Raw genomic sequence first — 25309 nt, 5'->3', positions numbered from 1 at the left:
GTTTTTTTTTTGGAATGCAACATTGGTCCTTTCTTATATTTAGAAGGCTTGGTGTTTTGGATCCTATGCACCATGATTCATTCATGTTTTCAGAAGCGTCAAATCATTAAAATTTTGCAACTGAAACTCGTTTGCCATACTTTAATGTAGACAAGTGGTACAGCTACATCTGGCTTCACTTAAGGAGGCACTGTGCATAGCTTTTCAAGAAGCCTTTGACATGGTAATTCCATGTGAGATTTATATCTTCTATATAGTGTGCTGTTGCTGAATTGTAGCCTGTAAATGTTTGTAGGAATTTAAAGGTTTGTATGACAAAGATTTAGGACAAGAGTTACTGTCTCTTCAGTCTGATGCAGTTTCATATTCTCTGGAGAGACTTTTAAATTCACCCACCTGTCTGCCTTCTGAATTTTAACTATTTTGTATAATTTTCAGCCATCATAAAGAGCAGTTATTGACTCTCTTGTTATTAAGACTTCAGTTTTTTCTACCCATGGGATTAGAGGCTTAAAGTAAAAGTGAGGCATTACCGAAACATGACTGACTGCTTTACTGTTTTTAATCTAAAAAGTTAATGTCCTGTTTCTCTGTCATATATGTAACAGCATGACTTTGTGGGAATGTTGTGACTGGTTCATATAATGGTGCCAATTATGTAATATATTCTATAACCAATTACAATCACATTGCTATACTATTCCCACCATGACCACTCTGTCAGCTGGATAGTTTATCAAAAGGCATTTGTCATTTTGGAATATCAGAACTTCAGGCATTAGATTTTTGACCCCTTGTCTGATTTTGGTTCAGCCTGTGGCTCATCTGCTGTGGAAACAGAGGACTAAAGGATGAAGATGACTGAGTCGGGGGGAGTGTCTGCATCCCTCAAATACTAGTTTATTCTCTATTTTAGAAATTATACTCCATTGTATGTTGCAGGGGTACTTGAGCTATTTGAATGCCCTCCAACACAGTAATACACTGAAAACAAATTTCTTTAGTAAAAAACTAAAGATAGGAATGCTCTTACTCAAAGGCTCATAGGAAAAGGTCACTTCCCTGGAGTCAGACATTACCTAAATTCTCTTGGTCTCTGATATCTAGAAGCAGACTTTACTGCTCTGAAGTACTTTGTGATTCTGTCTTACCTGATATGGTCTGTACAGATAAATCCATTCCGGACTTTCAATTGTTTGTTTTTCTTGCCTTGGGACTACTGTGCTTTTAACAGATTCATAGAAAATTGGTATCTGGATTTATGTTCCTGAAGCCTAGGAACATACTGCCAGAAAGATCTTCTGCTAGAATTAGAATTACCCCCTGGGCACATGACTAGGTTAGGCAGTTCAAGCTGAGCCAGTCACTTTTAGCCCTTTTGATCAACTTGCTCCACTGTTACCACAGTTGATGGACTAACAATCCTGACTTGCATAACAATAGTGTTACATGCACACATGGTTAAATATCTGGAGCAAATAAAAATTATGTAGTCAAGGATGAATTTTAAAATAGGTATCCTTTTTGCCTGTTTCTTAGCTTTTCTGTGAACTGACTGCTCCTTCTTAAATTTTGACTTGTGTGTATATATAATGTGACAAATTCAAACTGATTTTAGTCCATTTAACTTTAGTGTCCTGATTATACTAATTTAATATTTTAAAACACTTTTTTTTCTTACAGATATTCATCCTGGAAAAAGTAGAAGGAGATACCTGTTTCCTGAATGAATTTACTGTAACAGGGTCAACATATGCTCCCATGGGAGAAGTGTAAGTACCTCATTCATGTTAAATGTCTGCCAATTTATCCATTGGTTGTACATGTACAGACTGATCGGCAGCTCAGTACATTGAAGTATCTGATAACATTTGTTAATGTATCAAAGTTTCTCAACCATTGTGTATATAAATTTGAGGTTAGAGATGACCTGTTTTAGCCTAGAATAGAACTTCCTAAAAGGAAGTTAAACTCTGCAAAGCCTAAATCTAATGAAGCATCTTTAAAATATAATTTTTTTTTTTTTTTTTACATTGTTCACTTGACAACTGATCTTCCAGAAATGAAGAATTAGGGTTGTGGGATTTATCTTGTTGAAAGCTTTTTAGATTTACGGTTTTTTGAAAGATTTTCATAGTTTAATAAGTATCTCTCAATGATGCTGCATGGGACCTACATTCCCATTCCTTTATGGAAATTATAGTCGCCTGTTTAAACCTAGATCTTAAATTCTTGTAATCTCTCTCAAATAGTATTGCCTCCTATGAGGACAGTTGAAAATTCATTGACTCTTTGGGTTGCACTCTGTTCTGGAATTCACCTTTTTTCAAGCCAAAATTGAATAGATGCTCAGGACATGCAATACCCTTTGAACTTTGTAGATCAGTGCTTAAGGATTGGTCCCTTACTTTGTATCTACAGTAGCTTTGGTTTTTATCTAAAGTTGTACGCTGTGAACCAGTGTTTCTCATCAACTTGTCCGTGGACTGGCTCTGGTCCCTGAGATCTCCCTGACACAGTTTAGGAAAGCAGCAAGCCTGTCCCTGTAACCTTATCAAAAAGGTTAAGAAACACTGCTCTAAATCACTGGCTTTTTTGAAAAGGTGAATAGCTTTATTGTCTCTAGTGGAAATATTAATAAACCTAAAGTTACACTACTAGGATGGAGATTTTTTGTTTTTGTTTTTCATCCTTACAATTCTGAGAATCCTAGGATCGTACCCCAGAGAGAAAATATCTTTCAGCAGAGAAGTTGAAAAAAGGAGCTGTGATAAATAACTCCTTCTTGGGGGGACGGGGTATGCTTTTTTGGATATATTTTAATTGATGAGGATTTTTTTACAAAATTTCCCTATGCAACGAGGTGAAATATATACTTCACCGTTTGAGGTTTGGCATACGTTGCTCCAAAAAGTCAATAGGTTTTAGCAATGTCCGTAGTGATAACCCTCACAGCAGTAAATAGAGTTTTCAATATTTAGAATGCTTAATTCTGTATATTTTATTTTTTGTTTAAAAGTTAATTGCAAATAAGACTTTGAATTTCCATGTCAAGAAATAGGTTATTTTGGGCCATCCGAAAGACTTTGTAGCAATTTCCTTTTTATATAAGGAATCTTCAGGTACATGTCTATTTACATTTACCCAATACCAGTCAGTGAATATGGAATGTTAACATAAATTGACTGATGTCAGGACTTATTAATAAAATAAAATATATATAGTCATCATTCAAGTAAACAAAATGTGGGAGTCCTTGAGAAAGCTCAGGTAGGATACTGTGCTTGTGCATTTCATAGTTCTACAGTATGTCACCTTGCCATAAAAAAAAATTCTGATAGTTGAATCTGCAGGTCCTTACTGCAGATTGATAATCTTCATCTTTGCTTGGAGAGGATTTTGTCATTCAGTCCACTGGGTTTTTTGTTTGCTTGTTTGTGGGGGTGTATGGTTTATAACCATTTGGAACAATAACTGACTTCACCTTGAATTTAAAATATTTTTAAAGCAAATAATTCTCCAGGACATCAAAATAATATCATTCCTATGTAAGTTAAGAAATAGTTTTTTGGGTGGTGGGTTTAAGGGCTAGGAAACCATTTTTTTCCATTTAGGTGAATGGAAGGAGGCACCTAAAGTCTTGGTACTTCATGAAGTTTCTCTAACTCAGGAAACACATTAGCGCTTTCTGAAAGCTGAAAAACTTTATAAAAATAAATGCATTGAGAGTATGAATTCAAAAGCATATAAGTTTTCTGTTGGAACAGTAGAACCAGTTTTTCTAATGAAATTGACTATGGAGCTGAAATATTAAAATGTAATAAGAAAAGGAGTACTTGTGGCACATTAGAGACTAACCAATTTATTAGAGCATAAGCTTTCGTGAGCTACAGCTCACTTCATCAGATGCATATCACGGCTGTTACTCTGAAACCTGTCATTAAAATGTAATACTCCTCTTGTCTCTGTTTGCCCCGTACCATTTCTGAAGAAACCTTATTCTGTACACTTTACTCTGCAGCAGTGTATATGACCTATGCACACCTTCACTATCCTGGAGGGAGTGATCACGCCAAAAACTGTCACTTTGACTCTGAACTTTAAATTTCTCTCTTTGAAATCTCCTTCACTAATGTAAGAGCCTAAAGTCAAAAGTGAGGAATTTAAAGTGCCCTAGACTCTGCATAGAGGCTACTTGTGCACACCATGACTGAGTCTCAGAAACACAGGGAAGAGTAAGGCAAGAAAAAAACAGTGCTGTTAAATGATAAGGTTCCAGAGGTTATCCAAACAAGTTATCCTCAGAAAATAGAAATCCTACCCAAATGAAGACATTAGAAAAGAGCATAACCTATGACAGGTAAAATGTGAGATGAAAATTAAGAGGGCTGAGAGAATTTGAAGTAATTAATAACACACATTCTTGTTGTATCTATACTAAATTCCCTATATTTTTATATCTTTGCCCGTAGCTGTAACTTAATATACAAAATATTTAACAAGGAATGACCCTTTACATTTAGATTCTATATATTTTACTTTATTTAAGATTACTGTTTTTCAAATATGCACTTCTGGTTATTTATACGGTATACAGCAACAGGTTCCAGTATTTGTATAATTTATAGTACTACAAAATAACACTGGAAAAAAGCTTGCTATGTAGCTCGATTTGCTGTATGTTTACAAGATACGTTGTACAGACACTCCCCAGGTTACGGAAGACCCGATTTACGCAAATCCACACTTATGGGAAAAGTTCTATAAGCTAGAAATAGAAGTTGTTTTTTTGTTTTTTGGTTTTTTTTTTGTTTGCGCGTAATGGTCAGGTATACGTTTCCGACTTACGCAAAATTTGAGTTACGCAAAGCGTTCCGGAATGGAACAATTGCGTAAGTCAAGGAGCATCTGTACTATGTATCAGTAGTCTGTTTTCGAACTGAAGTACACAGCAGAAAAATGGACCCATGCTGATGGACAGCTTCTGTTTAGGGGGTAGACCGTATTCACTGGCTTATTTTAAAAAAAAAAAAAAAAAAGTACCAGCAGCAGTTGTCATAATGGTTCGATTATTTCATGCTAACCAGAGGTATGCTAATGTTCTATAACATAAGTCTCTATAAGTAATACCATTCTAATGTGAATATCTAAGTGTGAAAAGTAAAGAGGGGATGTAGCTCTAATATATGGAATTAACATTTGCAAAATGTAATCTTATTAATGTCATATACCACTATGAAACTGTTTAAGCGGGTGCTAATGTTCATAATCAGGAGTGGGTCACTCCTGGAAAACAAATAATAATTTTCTCTCTACTGGAAACTAGAGAGAGAAAAGAGAATAGTCTTATGACTAAAGAACTGACAAGAGTGAGTCACAGTCCAATCTGTGTTCTGTTCCTAGCACTGCTATAGATTTCCTATGTTACCTCCTACAAATCACTTAAAACTCAGGTCCTCTATTTTCTTGCTGTAAAATGGGGATAATACTTGTAAAGGTAAATCCATTAATCTATATGAGGGGTTTAGATACTCCGAAAGCCATAATAAAACCTGTTAATAAAAATAATCATCCTCTTTTCCCACACTTGCTTATCTCCTTTTCAAACGCTCACCTTTTTTACTTTTTACTCTTTTTGCCCCTAAGCTTCAAATCTAGCACCCTCTCTTCTCCTTGAAGTTCTTCCCTAAAACAGTACTTCCAGGAATCCTTCCAACACTTGTTTTCATCAATACTCCCACACCTTCTTTTATCTGAACTTTTGATCCATAGCTGTTCTTGTCTTTGGTCTTGTTTGTCTTAAGCTGTGAACTCTTAGACCCATTCCTTGCTCCTATCTTATTTAGCACCATAAATGTAGATTGTATCTTAAAAACTGAGTGACACAGGGAAGAAACAACAACAACAAAAATCTGCTGCCATAGTTCCCACAAGAGCTCACATAAAATGGCGAAATATGTCTCTAAAACGTAAGTCCTTGTTGAAGAGGGGAGCACAAAGTAAAATCCAGAAATTTGTATCCATACTCCTTATTTAAAGCCCAGTTTAAAGGTACAGTGCTCCCATTTTTTAGCTCTACCTTGCATTTTGCGGGATAGAATGTTTCTTTGAAACAAATTCTGTAGTGCCACGTCTTATAGCTCAGAAAGAACCTCACCTTTAGAATCTTCACTAAACACTGAATTTGCATCGTTTTCTATCGTTTGGTATATTGAGGGATTAACTAAGGAAGAAATGGGTGAAATGTAAGAGCATAGATAAATGGCTCAGTAACTTTTCACTCCAGTCCTTGTATGTATGTTTTGTTTTTGTTTGTTTGTTTTTTATTTATTTATTTATTTATTTTGACAGGCATAAAGATGACAAACTTGTTAAATGTCATCAGTATGATGGCCTTGTAGAACTAGCAACGATCTGTGCACTTTGTAATGATTCTTCTTTGGATTACAATGAGGCAAGTCAATCTTTTTTACAATACAAGAGGAAACCAGAATGAAGTTAAATGCTTGTTTTTATCTAATTTTACTTTGTATCTTTCCCCAAAGTTGGGAGGTGCCTCACATTTTTGAGCAAACTCTCAGGGTGTTAGTGACTTTCTAGTCTATTTCCCTGTAAAGCACAATGTTATAACCACTATTCTTTTGGTTAAGGGAGACCACGTAGTCCCTTAAGAACCAGTTAATACTACTCCTTATTTGGCTAGAGAGGACATTGTTAAGCAACTTGAGTCAAAAGAGTGAGACTAATTTGTAACTCAGACCTGTCTCCTCCTCAGCAATGTAGAAAGCACTGCTGCTAGGCTTTCCTGCTTGTCCTAAATCACTATCTTGAAATGATAAATTGCAAATATAAATTAGGAAAATACAGTAAAAACTTTGTTATCCAGCATGCTGGGAGAATGGGGGGTACTGGTAACCAGATTCTCCCCCCCACACACTTATTTAAGCTTAACTAAGAGGTAGAGGGAGTTTGGGTGTGGGAGGGATGCTGGATCTGGATGGCACTCTCCTTGGGCAGCTCCCCACAAGCGGCGAAATGTCCCTCCCGCTCCTAGGTGAAGGCGCGGCTAGACAGGCCAATGGGAGCTGCAGAGCCAGCGCTCGAGATGGGGCGGGGCAGTGTGCAGAGCTGCCTAACTCCCTAACTGGGAGTTCTTTCAACTCCCAGTTAGGGACCCTGCCAGCCCCGCACTAACCAGAGTATAAACCGGACTGTAAACTGAACTTCCAATGAAGATCAGAAATGCTGGTTTATAGAGCTTTCCAGTTGGTAAAGTGCTGGATAACAGCTTTTACTGTAGCAAAAACAGTTTTCCTTTTAAGATGAGGATAAAAGGTTGGTGAAATCTGACATTTTGGAGAAACTTATTTCTTTGTATGTTTTTTTATTATGAACTGCAACAAGATCTGTTAAGTATGGTTTCCATTCATTGTGTCACTTGAAATTTCACTGTGGTGACTTGGCAAAGGCCAACGTTTTTATAGCAGTAATAATAATTCTCAATTTTTTAAATGACTTGAAGGCTAAGGCAGTGTATGAAAAGGTTGGAGAAGCTACAGAGACTGCACTCAGCTGCCTGGTTGAGAAGATGAATGTATTCGACACAGAATTAAAAGGGCTCTCCAGAATTGAACGTGCAACTGCTTGCAACTCGGTCAGTACTTCCAGAATACTGTAAACAGTATGTGATTTCAGTTATGTTGTTTGTTGCAATCTGAATGCAATGTTGTTAATGTCTTCTTTATAGGTCATAAAACAACTCATGAAGAAAGAGTTCACTCTGGAATTCTCAAGGGACAGAAAGTCCATGTCTGTCTACTGTACTCCAAACAAACCGAGCCGGACATCCATGAGCAAGATGTTTGTCAAGGCAAGTTCAGCATATGAGAAGTATAGTTTTGAAATGGCTACAAAGCAACATGACTCTTGAAGTTGTGCCTAGACTAATTGTAGCTGAACCATGAGCATAAATGTGCGACTAATGTTATTAGTTTTGGAGATGGACTGCTTTCTTATCTTGTGTGAAATGGTTCTGTGATGGAGAGCAAAGTTGCTCATTTCTTGCTTTGCTCCTGTAGGGTGCTCCTGAAGGTGTACTTGACAGGTGTACTCATGTTCGTGTTGGAAGCACTAAAGTACTATTAACTCCAGGAATTAAGCAGAAGATCATGTCTCTCATTCGAGAGTGGGGTACTGGTAGAGACACATTGCGTTGCTTGGCTTTAGCAACACATGACAATCCACCAAGAAGAGAAGAAATGAACCTTGAGGAGTCTGCAAACTTTATTAATTATGAGGTTAGTTTAGTAAAAAGCTTGACTCTCTCCTTTGTTTCAACAGTTTTTCTGTAAGAGTAGTGATGTCTATTAAGATTGAGTTAATTGCCTGTCCTGCAAACTCACCTTGAAATCTGAGGGTCAAGCTGGGTTCTTTCCCTTCTCTTGTATTTTCATTAGTAAAGATTCTGCCCTCAACTATCCGAACAACTCCATTATATTTCAATACAATTACATGTATAACTAGAACTTCATTTTTGAAGACAGTGGAAGTTGCAGATTATTTGGCTTGGAGAATCTCTTGCTAGCAGTAAGCATGAGAAGGAAAGACTAGACTCTGAGTGCAGGTGGAATCTGCAAGGCTGGCAATTAAATCACCTTTTAACTTGTGAACTGAGCACACTTAGAGCTGAAGGCAAAGAGAGATGATACATTTGGAAATGCAGAATGCCATTTTTATAGTCACTTCTCAGGGTAGGACCACACTTTAAGTTGCTCCATATGCTTAACCCATTGAGACTCTTCTCAGCGTTATGTTTCAGAACCAGAGGATGCTGCATAACATGCTGCACTAGCACAAAGTCAGGATTACAGAGACAAAACTTCCCAGTTCTGTTTCAGTTCCTTTCCTTCGTCAGTGTCTCTTGTAGTCTGCTTTTCAAAATGGTCTGGATTCAGACCATAGTACGAGAAATGAATATTTGAGGCAAGATACCATGAAGACTGAGTATGCTGAAATACAGAGATGAGTCTGGAAGAGCCCCATAAGTGGGGAAAAAAATCTGACTTGATATGCATGGCATACTTGTTGAACCTTGTCACATACTAGTTTTGAACAGTGAGGGAGGGTTGGTGGGGGGTGGCATGCAAGTTTATAGAGGCCTAAATTAAGTATAAAATTGTTGGATACTGTAGGATAAAAATGCTATTTTCCTTTTATAAACTAATGTTTGAGCTACTTTGGCTTGTGGTGAAAATTATTTGTGTACTGTCCTATCAAAGAAATAAAAGCATCTCCTAATATTTTGTGCTAAAGCTCAATGTCCTCTTGTCTCAGACCAATTTGACCTTTGTTGGCTGTGTGGGTATGCTGGATCCCCCAAGAACTGAAGTAGCCTCATCCATAAAGTTGTGTAAGAAAGCTGGTATTCGTGTTATTATGATTACTGGTGACAATAAGGGCACAGCAGTAGCCATCTGTCGTCGTATTGGTATCTTTGGAGAAGATGAGGATGTTTCTTCAAAAGCTTTTACTGGACGTGAGTTTGATGAACTTTCCCCAGCTGTCCAGAGAGATGCTTGCCTACATGCTCGTTGCTTTGCCCGTGTAGAGCCTTCCCATAAGTCTAAGATTGTTGAATTCCTCCAGTCTTTCGATGAGATCACGGCAATGGTAAGTAATTAGAAGATTGCATGGCTTGTAAGAGATTTTACTTTTAAAACAAATTATATCCCATCAAACTAATGCCTAAATCTGACAAATTTCAGTTACTTTTTTTAACCCTGGCAATTACAGGCTGGTAAGCCTGACTTCAGTACCAGGCAAGCTGGTTGAAACTATAATAAAGAACAAAATTGTCAGACACATAGGTGAACATAATTTGTTGGGGAATAGTCAACATGGTTTTTTTAAAGGGAAATCATGCCTCACCAATCTACTAGAATTCTTTGATGGGGTCAACAAGCATGTGGACAAGGGGGATCCAGTGTATTTAGATTTTCAGAAAGCCTTTGACAAGATCCCTCACCAAAGGCTTTTAAGTAAAGTAAGCAGTCATGGGAGGGAAGGTTCTCTCATGGATTGATAACTAGTTAAAAGATAGGAAACAAAGGGTTGGAATAAATGGTCAGTTTTCAGAATGGAGACAGGTAAATGGTGGTGTCCCTTAGGGGTTGTACTGGGCCCAGTCCTATTTAACATATTCTTAACTGATCTGGAAAAAGGGGTAAACAGTGAGGTGGCAAAATTTGTAGATACAAAATTACTCAAGATGGTTAAGTCCAGTCAGACTGCGAAGAGCTACAAAGGATCTCTCAAAGCGAACAAATGTTGGGAATCATTAAGAAAGAGAGATAAGACAGAAAATATCATATTGCCTCTATATAAATCCATGGTACACCTACATCTTGAATACTGCATGCTGATTTGGTCACCCCATCTCAAAAAGGATATACTGGAATTGGAAAAAGGCGACAAAAACTATTAGGGGTATGGAACAGTTGCCATATGAGGAGTGCTTAAGACTGGGACTTTTCAGCTTGGAAAAGAGATGACTAACTGAGGATATGATAGAGGTCTATAAAATCATGACTGGTGTGGAGAAAGTAAATAAGGAAGTGTTATTTACTCCTCCTCATAACACAAGAACTAGGGGCCACCAAATGAACTTAATAGGCAGCAGGTTTAAAACAAAGTATTTTTTCACACCATGTACAGTCAACCTGTGGAACTCCTTGCCAGTGGATGTTGTGAAGGTCAGGACTATAACAGAGTTCAAAAAAGAACTAGATAAATTCATGGGCCATCAATGGCTATTAGCCAGGATGGGCGGGGATGATGGATGCCAGAAGTGGGGAATGGCTGTCAGGGATGGATCCACTTGATGATTATCTGTTCTGTTCATTCCCCCTGGGACACCTGGCATTGGCCACTGTCGGAAGACAGGATACTGGGCTAGAAGGACCTTTGGTCTGACCCAGTGTGGCCACTCTTATGCTCTTAACCTTGGAGATGGAGGGACCATCCCTTGTATTTTTCCTAGTACAATGGGTAAAATAATCGCAAGTATTGGCTCATGGGAAAAAAATTTAGCCTGAAAAATTGGAATCAGTTTTAGTGATAGCTTTAATCAATTGCTCTTTCCATTTTTAGGAATGTTGTTCAGCAGTGCATTGTTCAGAAAATTACTTCAAAAATAATGTATCATGTGGGCATAATTCAGCATCAGAAATATCTTACTGGTTCACACCAAAACCTTGACAAAATATGGTACTTGTAACTTACCAGTTGGTAAAACTGGGCTTTTTCCTTCCCCTCCCCCCCCACACACACACTTCCCCGCAAGCATCTGAGCACATCTCTGATCTCTTAGGGAGATGGCAGTGCCTTTGATTTATAGCCCCAAGAGGTGGAAAATCAGCAAACTGTCTTTTGGTTTGGGCACTTAAGTGTATGGCCTGAAGAACTAAGATAGTTGATCTCAGAGTCAATTTTGTTAGACAAGCAAGGAATATTGTGTAATGGATTGTGGATGTATGGGTGGAGTAAATGGAGAGGTTTCTCTTGAACCCAGTTTCCTTGCACTTCAGCAATCAATGTCTCAACTAGTTACATTGTGTGTGTATTGTAATGTTCACATGTTGATTACAGGCATAATCGGAATAAGAGCACTGGAAACACTGTTGCTACTCAGGTCATCTTCTGTGTCTGTCAGTTCAATCAAGTTTAAACTTCCTCTCCTTCACCTTAAAGTCCCATCTCAATTCTGCACCTCCTTATTCACCCACTTTAGTTTTTTGCCTGCCCCCCCCCCGTGTAAAATCCTCTTCCAGTCGCTGCATATAAGTTCCCATGTTTTCTATTAAACTTTGTATTTTAGACTGGTGATGGTGTAAATGATGCCCCTGCACTAAAGAAAGCAGAAATTGGGATTGCTATGGGGTCAGGTACTGCAGTAGCTAAAACTGCTTCTGAAATGGTATTGGCTGATGACAACTTCTCAACCATCGTAGCTGCTGTGGAAGAAGGGCGTGCAATCTACAACAACATGAAACAGTTTATCCGTTATCTCATCTCTTCGAATGTTGGAGAAGTTGTTTGGTAAGTTTTAAGAAGTGGTTGTTTTAATTTTGCGCTTCTGTAATGGAAGCTGGTCAATTTTAACTTCTAAATATTGCCAGATGCTATTTGGGGAACAGGTTTATTAGAAGTAATAACTGTGTTTAAAAGAGAGGAGCATTGCAACGCATATAAATACTTCACTGTTTTGAGAAACTTCTATTCAGATGTTAAATATTTCAAAGAAATAATTAATATTTCTCAAATTCTAGTTTTGAGACTGTAATGTCCACTAATATTGGTCCTTAATGCTTCATTGTGGCAAGACTCCTATGAAACAGACAAATCCCCATTCTACAGTTGGGAAATCTAACACAAAAGTTGACTCTTTCCCAAGACCACAGAGTGAGTTGGTGGCAGAGCCAGGAATAGAGCCCAGATCTCCCGAGTCCCATTTTTGTATTTAAGCCATAAGACTCTCCTTTTTCTGAGGGCTTAATGTAGTCCAGGTTTTATTTTAACTCTGATTTTGAATAGTGTAAAGTTCTCCTTCTGGTGGTGGTTGCTACAGATCCCTACTCCTGTAGATCTACTCTAAACCATGCTGACTCAAAGCCATAAAGGGAGGTTGCATGTATTCAAGGACTGGAGGATATCCAGTTCAATGGAACCTTGCCCCTCAGTTGTAGAATTACAGTACTTCTACAACAGTTGCAGGCTTTTAGGGAGGCACTGCAAGCCTCCCTTTATAGATGGCTTCAGGAAGTGGCTCCACTAGGGGAAAACTGCTTTTTAATGCTCCATCAGGTCCATTTGTTTTGCCACACAACTCAGAGACCATAGATCTGTAGAAGCAATATCCTCCAAGCACTCCAGAAAGCAGCCTAGTGCTTTGTGAGGGTTACTCCGGTAGAGAGTAATAAAACTCCTCAGTCTACCAAAACGAAATGCACGTACTTCAGAACTTTAAACATTATTCAATTATTGTTGGCTATAAAATGGCATGTACATTCCTAGCTATCTCAGTGTGAATATTTAGCTTCCAATATTAAATAGATGTTGCAATGAGAGACAGCATAAATTTTCCTTGCCATTTACTAAGGAACAGAATTATTTAACTACTAATCTACGATTACTTTATTTATAATATGTTCTGTTTAACATGGCCAAGGACAATTTTGTACTTGTTCCTTTTTGTAGTATCTTCTTGACTGCTGCTCTGGGTTTCCCTGAAGCTTTAATTCCCGTCCAGCTGTTATGGGTAAATCTTGTAACAGATGGTCTCCCTGCCACTGCTCTGGGCTTCAATCCTCCTGATTTGGACATAATGGATAAGCCGCCCCGTAATCCTAAAGAGCCCTTAATCAGTGGATGGCTCTTCTTCCGTTACCTGGCTATTGGATGTGAGTAGCTCACTAGCTTTTCTTTTCAACTGTTTGTGCATGCGGAATGACTTACAGTAACTTGATTTGGAACTTACATGGTCTTCAGTTATGTTTTAGGGCCTTGAAGGCTAGCACAGTGTACTGCTGAACTAGCATACTCCCTTCCATCTTTGTTCCAAGATGGTCACTTTTTTCATTGTTGATCAGTTATTCAACAGATGTACCAATATTTTTAGTACATCTCCTGTAGTCCTAGTGCCCTTGTTTTAAGTTTTATTGGTATCGGGCAAAGCAGTGCATGTATGGGCTCCTTAATACTGTCACATCATGTGTTACTGCTGGTTCAAACTTAAACCTTTTATAATCCGATCTCAGAATGTAGGAATTATTGTTACATTGGCTCAGACCTGAGGCCCGTCTAGTCCAATATCCTGTCTATGGCAGTGCCCAGTGCTACATGCTTCACAGGAAGGAACCCCGCAATAGACATATGTGCTCAAGCTAAATTAGGATTCTCTGTCCAGAACACTTGTTTCCACCTAGCTAGCACATGCTCTCCTCTCCTACAACATTCACTTCCCCTTCCTGTGACCCATTCCAATCTCTCCTTCTCCTCTCCACATACCCTCTTCCAGCTGAGGACAGGTTGGGATTGCTACTTAACTGTCTTCAGAGGTTGAGAAATGCAAGATGCTTGTTGACTTAGTAATGAAGAAGCCAGATCTGGAGTAGAAGGCTACCCACCTGGTATCTAGAACCTTTTTTCAATCAGCAAATGACAATGGTTTGGCCAAATCTGTCATGAACAGCTAACCAAATTGTTCTGCAGCACGTTCATATTTGCACTTTGTCTCTGTAGAACAGAGTTAATTACTCATACTTTTTTTTATTGGAAAGTGAGAAGTCAGGATTTATTTTCTGCTAAAGATATTAAATGTTTACTGATCACTTTCCAGAGCCATGACCATAGTTGAATTCTCTGTATGCCTTAAATTACCATAAACACATAAGATCTTTACAGTTGGACAGATGCCAATTACAGTGACGTGGCCATTTAAAAGCAGATTCCTTCTACAGGAAATGGGCAAAGGCTACTCTGTGTCTGTCTGTGCGCCCAAGTGATGGTAGAGGCGGAAGTTCAAGTGAGGTTAACAAGACCATGTCATATGTACAATTCGTAATATAGAAAACCAAGTTATCTTTTTTTTTCTTTAAGGTTACGTTGGAGCTGCGACAGTGGGTGCTGCTGCGTGGTGGTTCATTGCTGCTGATGGTGGCCCAAGAGTTACCTATTACCAGCTGGTATTATTCAGTTTAATTTACTTTAAAAAGCCTGCAAAAATATATAAACTCCTACTGAGTGTAATATAATATGTTGTTACTTACTGTATGCTCTACATTTTCATTTCAAAGAATAGCTGCAGAAGAACCGTCTTTAATTGTATTTAATAATCCTGCTTATTCAGAGTTTATAGCTATAAAAAGCTGAAAGAATACCAGACTTTCTCTAAACAGTTTTTGAAGGACCATAAGTGTCTTTTATGGGAAGATTTCTATACATATCAAATTAATGTGAATTGTTTGAATGAGATGAAGTCAAAAGTAATTCTTCCTGATGTTGGCCTCTACAGGCACAGGCTTGTATAATCCTAGTGCTGCACCATTCCACTTTAATTTTTTTGTAAATAGGTAATCATCACTGTTGGAAATAATGAGTGCTTGCTTGTTTTATTCTGTTGTAGAGTCATTTCCTGCAGTGCAATGAGGACAACCCAGATTTCACAGATGTAGACTGTGTGGTCTTTGAGTCGCCATATCCAATGACAATGGCACTTTCTGTTCTGGTCACCATAGAGATGTGTAATGCTCTCAACAGGTTAGTTATGTCTGAAGTAGAAAGCTGAGATTCACTTGGAGCTCTTTGCCTGAAATTATAAAGTTTTATATAGCATGTGTCCTTTCTTAATGCATGGACAGTTCAAGTAATAGACAACAGTGAGGCAATGGTGAATTCCTGAGTTTGTATATTGAAGGCCAGAGGATCGTTTTTCCTAGATCACATTTGAGATCTTACCCTATAAGCAAAGTGGTATCATTTTAAATCCTTCAATTCACTCTTGGGACTTTGGTATTAGACTGCTAGAATATTTTCCACTATTTAATTTAAGACTCCTCAATCAGATTATCCCTCATATTTCTACTATAAAGTGATATCAAGGAGACCTAAAATAAGACTGTTTAAATATATGGGAAATAGTTTTTCCTGCCCTAAGGGAGCATGCCTCAGCTAATTAATACTAAATTATAAATGGAAACCTCTAAATAGCACAATATGCCAAGGGTATTTGAACAAATTGGAGGTCAGTTAAATTTAAAAAATACATCGTAACTTGAAACTTAAGGATGGTGCATTAGTTCTACATTTAAAATACTCTACATCTGAGATTTCTCTTCCTAAACTCCTATATTGCAGCACAAAAACCTCCTCTGATATAGCCAAAACTTACATAGATTGAACCTGCACAGAAAACGGATTTAAACAAGAGTGTTAGCATTTGTTAGATACGTTAAATAGTACAAGTATATTAAAATGGGCCTAATTGTAATCCTATATAAACTCTGTGCTAATTGAGATGGACAGTAATTTTAATTTAAAATGCAGTGTAATATTCAAAGCCGTGGAACCCTGTTAGCTCTTCGAAGTACATAGTATATTGCTATTTTACACCATTAGTCTAATAAACTTGTTAGAGTTTAGTAGCATTGTGTAACATCTTTTTATTTAATACAGCAACTAGTTACTTTAAAAACAGCCTTTAATAATCTGAACACTGATTAATGACCAAAAGTGTCAGCAGCCCCCTAACTGTCTTGTTCTTAAATACTCTTACCTCACAGGCACAGAATTATGGCCTGCTAAGATGCCTAATGTGCCTTGTTGTATGTCCTATTCTGATGTCTTACGTATGCATTGTTTCTGTTACAGTTTATCAGAAAACCAGTCCTTAATGAGGATGCCTCCATGGGAAAATATCTGGCTTGTGGGTTCTATTTGCTTGTCCATGTCACTCCATTTTCTTATCCTTTATGTAGAACCACTGCCGGTAAGTAAACTTGTTAATTGGGTGCAAGCTATGTGAAGAGACAAGAGTGGCAAAACTACTTGCCTGTAATGATGTCTTAAATTTCAAAAAAGAAAAAACACTGAGATTTTTTATTTATTTATTTAGCGTGTATAAGTAAAAGGATCTAATATTGGCTTCTCTTCCACAGCTAATCTTCCAAATCACACCTCTGAATGTGACACAGTGGCTGATGGTGTTGAAAATCTCAGTACCTGTAATTCTGCTGGATGAGACACTTAAGTTTGCGGCCCGTAACTACCTGGAACCTGGTAAAGATTGCGAGAAGCCTGCCACCAAACCATGTTCTTTATCAGCATGCACCGAAGGGATTTCGTGGCCATTTGTGCTCATTACTATGCCCTTGCTTATCTGGCTTTACAGTACAGACACTAACTTTAGTGATATGTTCTGGTCTTGACTGACATAGTGATGATTTTACATAAAGATGTTTAACTTAATCAATTTTTTATGGTTTAAAGCAACTGTCGATTTCTGCTGAATTTTCACATGAACATATTTGCCGGTGATGGAGGTTTCATACTTTAGATTTTGTGTTTTTGCTTTTTCTGACTCCAGTGGGGGCAATATTTTCCTCTTTTATACACAACTAAAGTGTCCATTGACATGTACAGAGAACTAACACTATTTTATGCAAATATTTTTTTGTAGATGAAAAGCATGTACAGTGTTCTGTTTAATAGTCTATTCATCCTTGTAAAAAAAACAAAACAAAACTTTTTTTTGAGCCAGCGGACACTATCAAACTAAATTGGTAGCAGATTTTAGGGAGTGAATGTGTTTTCTAAAACTAAAAAAGCATGCAACTGTCTGTCTTTTGCATGATCATCTGAACTTAAGTTGATGTCAGTTTATTTTTTATTCATAAGCCGATTTTTCTGCACTGGGCAGAGAGTACTGCTACCTCAGTCAGTTTGTTTTGTTTTGTTTTTTGCCCCTCCTTGTGCCCCCTCATCTTAGGTTCCTGACTATCTTGTTTACACCAGTCTTTGTAAGAGGTAGAGTATGACTATTCATGCTTGTGCAGAAAATATAATTCCAGGTGGAACCTGCTGGGTTCTTCTGCCATCCCTTCAACACACGTAGTATTTTAAGGTTATTTATTTAAATGTCTAATGTATTTTATTGTAACAAACCTTGTTTTGCCAGTGTTGCCCACTTTACCGAGGGGGGGAGAGGGGGCACTACTTCAGTCTAGTTTAAACTTTTAAATGGACAAAGAAAATTCTATTTCTTTTTTTTAACTCTAAAAGATGGCTTAAGTTCCGTTTTTAATACCTTATTTACGTGTGTCAGATGTTTTTCAGTCTCTTAGATCAGGGCTTTTGTAATGTGACCTGGAAAAAATAACTTGCACTGCATAGTTAGAAATTGGATTTCTTACACTTTTAGTTAGGGCATTGATCAGTTACACATTTTATGAGTTACTCTGCTGGCCTTGTTCTAGCCTGACTTAGAGAAATAACAAGCTCGTGTGTGTTTTTGTAAAATCTGTAAATAGCACATGACCAAATGAACATATTGTATAGAACTATTTTTATTTTAATGTGGCACTAACCAGCTTCATTATATTATGATAAATGTTAGAGCATGTTTTCAAATTCAGTCCTGTATCAATGTGTAAGTCATTAACCGTCCTAACTGTGGTGTTTTTCTCCAATGCCTTCCAACATTCATCGACTAAAGTGAGTATTTCTCTTCCATTTCACCATCCCAGTGGTGACTTGCTGTAAAATGGCATATGCTGTATACATGTCAAAGAATAAATAGTAATTTCCTTCATTCCATGCTGCGTCTTGTCGGACTCTGCTGTGCTACATTATTATCACCATTTTAGACTATGCATCCTATAGTATGAGGCCCAAATTATTGAAGCAAGTTGCTTTACATTCAGGATCACAGTGCTTTTCGGGACCAGCAGCTTCAGTGCAGCAAGAAATTAGAGCTCTTGCCCCATTTTTACCCCATACTTAGGTCAAGTCAACTGTAAGCTTTTTCAAACCCATTGACAGCTGCTGTCTAAATTTGATAACCAAGCATTAATGCAAAATATATTGATGCTTATGATCAAACAATGCTTTTTTTATTCTGAAGACATACACCCACCACAGAAAATGTGAAATGCTGCTTCCAAGCAGACTGTATCCATTCCAATTATGTTCTCAGGTACCTAGCGTGCTCACTTTGTAACAGAACAATCCATTTATTGTTTCCATTGAATGGAAATGCTTTCTTTGTACAATGTTCATGTGAAAAGACAAAAAGGAACATTCCTGTTAACCTCAGCCAGATTAGTGCGGAGCCCTTGAGAGCAGCATGGGGGGCAGAGTGGCTTTGTAAAATGGCAGACAGTGTGTTGGTTTAAATCTGTTGAAAAGTAGTGCCCAACTGCTATTAAACTTACTTTGTTGAAGGTACCTGATCCATTAAATCAAGGCACCAAAGAACTCTTGAGCTGCTCCAGAGGGACATGGAGAATGTCGGTTCCAGGCTTTCACTTGGCTTCAGATACAGAAGCTCAAATGTCCCCAAAATACAATAAATATAAAACAAAACCTCTCTGAAATCACAGCACGAGTCCCACCTATTTGTTGTCCCTCCTATATGCAGACCAAGGGCTTGTCTACAGCGTGGCAACGTGCATCAGAGGGTATAAATTGCAGAGCGCTCTGTACTGTTACACGCTTAACTGCCAGCGTAGACCTTGCTGACGTCCTCAGAGTTTCCTAGTGCACAATGATTAGGGCCCTACCAAACTCCCAGCCTTGAAAAACATGTCCTGGACCATGAAATCTGATCTTTAGTGTGCTTTTACCTTATGCTGTACAGATTTCACAGGGGAGGTCTCTCTCAAATTGGGGGTCCTGACCCAAAAAGGAGTTGCAGGGGGGTTGCAAGGTTATTTTAGGGCGGTCATGGTATTGCCACCCTTACTCCTGCTCTGCGGCCTTGACAGCGGTGGCTGTTGGCCAGGTTCCCAGCTCTGAAGGCAGCGCCGCAGCAGCACAGAAGGAAGGCTGTCAGTACTATACCCAGGCCACCCGTACTTCTGCGCTGCTCTCTTCAGAAGTGGGCGTCCAGAGAGTGGTAGCTGCTGACTGGGAGCCCAGCTCTGAAGGCACAGCCGTCGCCAGCAGCCGCGCAGAGGTAAGGATGACCTGGTATTTCCACCTTTACTGCTGCCTGCAGAGCTGGGCCCTCAAAGGTGGCAGTACTGTACCAGGCCATCCGTACTTCTGCGCGGCTACTGGCGGCGGCTCTGCCTTCGGAGCTGGGCTCCCAGTCAGCAGCCACTGCTCTGGCCGCCCAGCTCTGAAGGCAGCACCGCTGCCAGCAGTAGCGTGGGTAGGAGTACTACAACTCCCCCTACGATACTCTTGTGGCCTGCCCCCTCACAACTCCTTTTTGGGTCAGGATCTCTACACCGGCATGAAATTTCAGATTTAAATAGCTGAAATGAAATTTTATGATTTTTTTAAAATCCTATGATCAAGAAATTGACCAAAATGGACCATGAACTTGGTAGGGCCTTAGCAATGATGTAGTCCTGTTTGAAATCGTACTAGTTAACATGCGCTAGGAACCTTTAAGGTGTGTCAGCAGAGGGTACATAGGGCAGTTAGACTGCAGCACTGTAGAGCACTCTACAGTTTACACTCTTCTGGTGTGCTCTGGTATGCCCTGTAGACACAGCTTCAGTGTGCCAGCAAAGCCTCTTCTTTTTAGTGTCAGTGGCTCACTGTGGGGTGTTACATCAGATCAGTGTCATCTGGTAGGAGAGTACAGGTCCCTGAACACTTAACTAATGTACTTTTTAGTTTGGGGCTGAATGCCCTTAGTGTGGCTGATGGAAGGATCTCTCCTTGCAGTGGGATGCACATCCTTCCCAAGAACTAGTGACTTACACTGCCCCCTGGATGTAGTTGTAAACCTAGAATGCCTTACCAGGACTCATGATTCAGAAGGGAGTAGTTGCTTCTTGGAAGACAGGGAACAATTTCCACAGCAACTTCCCTAATATAGGAGATGATATTCTCTGGATTGTGCCTTTAAGGCACACACTGTCACTAAAACCACTAATATGGACTGCCTTCTTATAATTAAAACTACAATTAATTAACTCCATTTGCTAAAGTTGAACTTGATGTTATAAAGGTATTTAGTTATAAAGACAGGGCCTGTTTCCAGAAATGTTATCTGCACCCAGAGCTTCAGGGGGAGCTATAGGTTTTAAACCTTTGGAATGTCAGATCCACAAATCCTGGAACAAGGGGCACACAAAATCCAAGCATTTTAAGTACAAGCCAGTGGCAGTGGGTTGTGGTTACATGTGTAACTTCAGGAATACTATCGATATTAAAACTTTGCTTTTGGGACTTTTCCATCTATTTCACTAAACCATCCGCTGAGCACATGACTTGCTTTTACAGAAATTAATAGGCCATGAAATTGTTCTGATCACTTAAAACTAAATCCATTTGAGGTTTGTGTGTGTGTGTTTTGGTGTGGGGGGGTAACAACATTTAAGATTTTCTGTAGTGTCAGCATCTTTAATATTTAGATGTTAATAGCAAAACTTGCCTTTTTCCTTTAAATATTGTGAATTTAAATAGTGCACCAACAGTGAACATTTTAAGGGCTGCAAAGATTGTCCAGTTCAAAACAAGGACTTTGAAAGGTTGGTTTGGTGGTTGTTTTTTGGAAGCTTCTGTCTCTGAAGCAGACCACCCACCATCTTAAGGGAGTTTTATGCATCTCCAAGGACCAACTTGCATGATTTTAGAACCAGAAACCCTGCTGCTGCACAGAGATCATATAAAACTAGGCACTTAAGGATGAAGGCAGGAAATCTGGATTGCAGGCTGAACAGAGGGGAAAAAAGCTGGGTAGACTTGAACTTTTTCTTTAAACCTGAGGCTCTAGCAATATAACTGTTAGGGACATCTAAAGTTGGAGCATGCAAGCACAATTCAATGAGTAGTAAGCATTAATTGTGAAAAATTATACTTGAGGCAAGTGCAGATTCTACCCCATCTCTGCTATTTCAAAGGCAGCTGCTATTAAAGCCTAAAGAATCTTACCCTCTATCCTTCCAAGAGTTGTCACCAGAGATGGACTTAAGCTGCTTGAGGCCTAGACCTGCCAAGCTTCAAGGTCCATCAGACTGATTCTTCTTTCTGCCGGATGAACGTTTGCCTTCATCCTCCTGAATGAGCCAGCTCAAGCAGATGCCCAACTTGGAGCTACTGTATGTCTCTACAGCCTCTGACCCTGGGCTTCAATTTTTAAGATGCTTCCTTAATCCACACTTGACAATGCAATCTTTAAAATAACTTTTGAGCAGCCTGAAATAACAGGATGGCTCAAAGCTGCTTGAATGCTGAATTAGAAAGAGAGACTTTAAGATACCATAGTGAACTATCCTGACCCACTGGCAGCCCAATTTCCCTTTGCAAGTGTTGCACAGGGAGCAAAAGTGTAGCGTAAGGAATCAGTGAGGAAGAAAGGAGGGACTCGCGTGACTACAGTGTTCCTCTCTAGCTAACTATAAAGTAGGGCTGTCAGGTGATTAAAAAAATTAATCACAATTCATTGCACTGTTAAACAGAATAAATATTTTTGGGTGTTTCCTACATTTTCAAATATATTGATTTCAATTACCACACAATACAAAGTGTACAGTGCTCATATGATATTTGTATTATATTTTTCAATTCACCTCCTACGAATACTGTAGTGCAATCTCTTTAGCATGAAGTGCAACTTATAAAGGTAGAATTATGTACAAAAAATAACTGCATTAAAAAATAAAACAATGTAAAACTTTAGCACCTACAAGTCAACTCAGTCCTACTTCTTCAGCCCATCGCTCAAACAAGTTTGTGTACATTTGCAAGGAGATAATGCTGCCCGCTTCTTGTTCAGGTTACCTGAAAGAGAGAACAGGCGTTCTCCTGGCACTGTTGTAGCTGGTGTTGCAAGATATTTACGTGCCAGATGCACTAAAGATTCATTTGTCCCTTCATGCTCCAACCACCATCGGGGGATATGCATCCATGCCGATGACGGCTTCTGCTCAATAACGATCCAAAGCAGTGCACACTGACGCATATTCATTTTCATCATGAGTCAGATGCCACGAGCAGAAGGTTGATTTTCTTTTTTGGTGGTTCGGTCCTATAGTTTCTGCACTGGAGTGTTGCTCTTTTTAGACTTCTGAAAGCATGCTCCATAACTCATCCCTCTCAGATTTTGGAAGGCACTTCAGATTCTTAAACCTTGGGTTGTGTGCTGTAGCTATTTTTAGAAATCTGACATTGGTACCTTCTTTGCATTTTGTCAGATCTGCAGTGTTCTTAAAAATGAACATGTACTAGGTCATCATCCAAGAGTGTTATAACATGAAATATATGGCAGAATGCAGGTAAAACAGAGCAGGAGACATAGAATTCTCCCCCAAGGAGTTCAGTCACAAATTTAATTAACACATTTTTTAATGAGCGTCATCAGCATTAAAGCATGTCCTCCGGAATGGTGGCCAAAGCATGATGTATGAATGGAAATATGAATGTTTAGCATATCTGGCACATAAATACCTTGCAATGCCAGTTACAAAAGTGCCATGCAAACACCTGTTCTCACTTTCAGGTGACATAAATAAGAAGCCAGCAGCATTATGTCCCATAAATGTAAACAAACTTGTTTGTCTTAGCAATTGGCTGAACAAGGAGGAGGACTGAGTGGGCTTGTAGGTGCTAAAGTTTTACATTTTGTTTTGGAGTGCAGTTATGTAACAATCTACATTTGTAAATTGCACTTTCATGATAGAGATTGCACTACAGTACTTGCATGAGGTGAATTGAAAAATACTATTTCTTTTTTACAGTGCAAATATTTGTAATAAAAATATAAAGTGAGCACTGTACACTTTGTATTGTGTTGTAATTAAAATCAATATTTGAAAATGTAGAAAAACGTCCAAAATATTTAATAAACTTCAATTGGTATTCTATTGTTTAACAGTGAGATTAAGAGTGATTAATCAATTAATTTTTTTGAGTTAATCGCATGAGTTAACTGCGATGAATTGACAGCCCTACTAAAAAGCAGCATTGATATGCTTGGATCTTGTCTCTAGCCGAAAGAATCATGCTAGACCTGCAGGAAGAGAAGTGGAAAGGGTTCTGACAACCACAACGGAATAGCTTAGGCAAAACTCTGAGAAGTAATGCAACTTAAAGTAGAATTTCTTGCCAAAATTTAAACTTTCATATTAAAAGAATTCCTTTTGAGTCCCAACTACCTGGGTTATCTTGGGGGAGCAGATCAACTGCACGTTTATTTTTCTGGAAGAGAAATTTCCACATTCTTTCTAACTGAATTTGGTAGATTTTGTAGTGGGGAGAGGGAAGGAAATAGGTACAGGTCTGTGAAGTGTTCACTCACAAGGGATCCATTTAACATATTTCATAATCCCATATACAAATATCTTGTTGACGCTTGTTAGTAGTTAGCTGCAAAGTAACTTGCATTTCCCCTTTCCAGGCTCTGCACGGGTGTTTCTTTGAACACTTCTGTGCTTTTTGATTCTGCTTCCATTTTCCTTTTCACACTTCTGAGCTTTCTCCATTGTCAGCTACTGTACCCTGGGTTCCTTAATGCTCTCCTTTGGTAATCTTAATTTTTTTGATCCCTGATGCATGAGGGGCATAGGGGAACCTAGGCTTGTAGCAGGCCAGGTGAAAGACAGCTGGATGAAAGATGTGCCTTTCTAAGGCTTATGCTGGAAAAAAGTTCATCAAAATCTGAAAGCAACCCCTTTGGTTAGGACAAGAGTACCCTCTGTGGGATGCTGAAAATCTTACTTAATGCTGCTTCTAGCTAGAGGGAAGATGCATCCGAACAAGTCACTTCACCAGCATCTAGTCTAGGGCTACTCTGATGTCTTGATAGTGTGGACTCTTCTCACTATTTCCTTTCAATAATATAGGCTATCCAAAGAGCGATTCCTGACCATATTTAAATGGGTGCTTTATTTTACCTACACAAATGCAAGATGAATGGTATCTGATTACTTTACTCCTAACACTTCAGGAGACCAAATGTGGAAGATACTGTATAAAACAATTCCATTTACAAAAATTGCTATATGGCTAATGTTTGTCGGATGGCTGTTGCATAAAAATGTAAATGTAAGAAAATGAGGTTTTAATCTGTGGTGATAAAATGCAGTACAGCAGTCCTCTAGCTTCTTCCAAGAACACAGCTGATAAGTGGTATATAATGGCAAACAGCTCAAACAAGAAGGATGGTGGAATTTGCTGAGATGGGAGGGGGAAAGAGGTAAATCTGATACAAAATTGTCTGTTTCTCTTGCACTAGTCTCATTTACCTTTTGCACTTCTAACCATTGTTTCCCTAATCTCTGCTAATCACAGCTTTAATTGCATTAATATGAAGCATACTCTGAAAAATCTTAGCAGCATAACCTATAATGTACAGGGGCTAAGTGCAGTCATAAGAACTCTGTAGGGAATTAGAGTATATACAGGGTAAAGCAGTCATTTTATCACAAACCCTCTTGCCTATATAGTTTAATGACTTCTTCCAGAATTAGTTGCATAACCTGGATAATTAAAGGGACATTTTGGTCAACTTTGAGCCAAAGCTTACTTAAAAAAAATATAATTTCAAAAAGTTGCTAGAGACATTTCCATGACAAACTTT

At 38.6% G+C, this 25309-nt stretch overlaps 1 protein-coding gene across 2 annotated transcripts in view; it reads left to right on the top strand.

Moving 5' to 3' along the window:
- ATP2A2 (ATPase sarcoplasmic/endoplasmic reticulum Ca2+ transporting 2) overlaps positions 1-25309 on the top strand; it is a 77603-nt gene that overhangs the window by 50751 nt on the left and 1543 nt on the right. The window contains exons 9-20 of one of the 2 annotated variants that reach the window (XR_012155176.1): positions 1684-1772; positions 6352-6454; positions 7523-7654; positions 7748-7870; positions 8079-8297; positions 9334-9669; positions 11876-12096; positions 13255-13457; positions 14656-14741; positions 15182-15315; positions 16426-16543; positions 16713-18267. Coding sequence is in view for 1 of the 2 variants with exons in the window: in XM_073313693.1 (XP_073169794.1) it covers positions 1684-1772; positions 6352-6454; positions 7523-7654; positions 7748-7870; positions 8079-8297; positions 9334-9669; positions 11876-12096; positions 13255-13457; positions 14656-14741; positions 15182-15315; positions 16426-16543; positions 16713-16982 (2034 nt within the window). In the remaining variant the exon portion in view is untranslated. Of the gene's footprint in view, positions 1-1683; positions 1773-6351; positions 6455-7522; positions 7655-7747; positions 7871-8078; positions 8298-9333; positions 9670-11875; positions 12097-13254; positions 13458-14655; positions 14742-15181; positions 15316-16425; positions 16544-16712; positions 18368-25309 lie in introns of those variants that run through there. The other variant, XM_073313693.1, reaches the window with a different exon arrangement.

Source organism: Lepidochelys kempii, chromosome 15 (genome assembly GCF_965140265.1).
Source record: "Lepidochelys kempii isolate rLepKem1 chromosome 15, rLepKem1.hap2, whole genome shotgun sequence".
NCBI classification, from domain to species: Eukaryota; Metazoa; Chordata; order Testudines; family Cheloniidae; genus Lepidochelys; species Lepidochelys kempii.
This window is presented reverse-complemented; position numbering and strand designations above follow the sequence as displayed.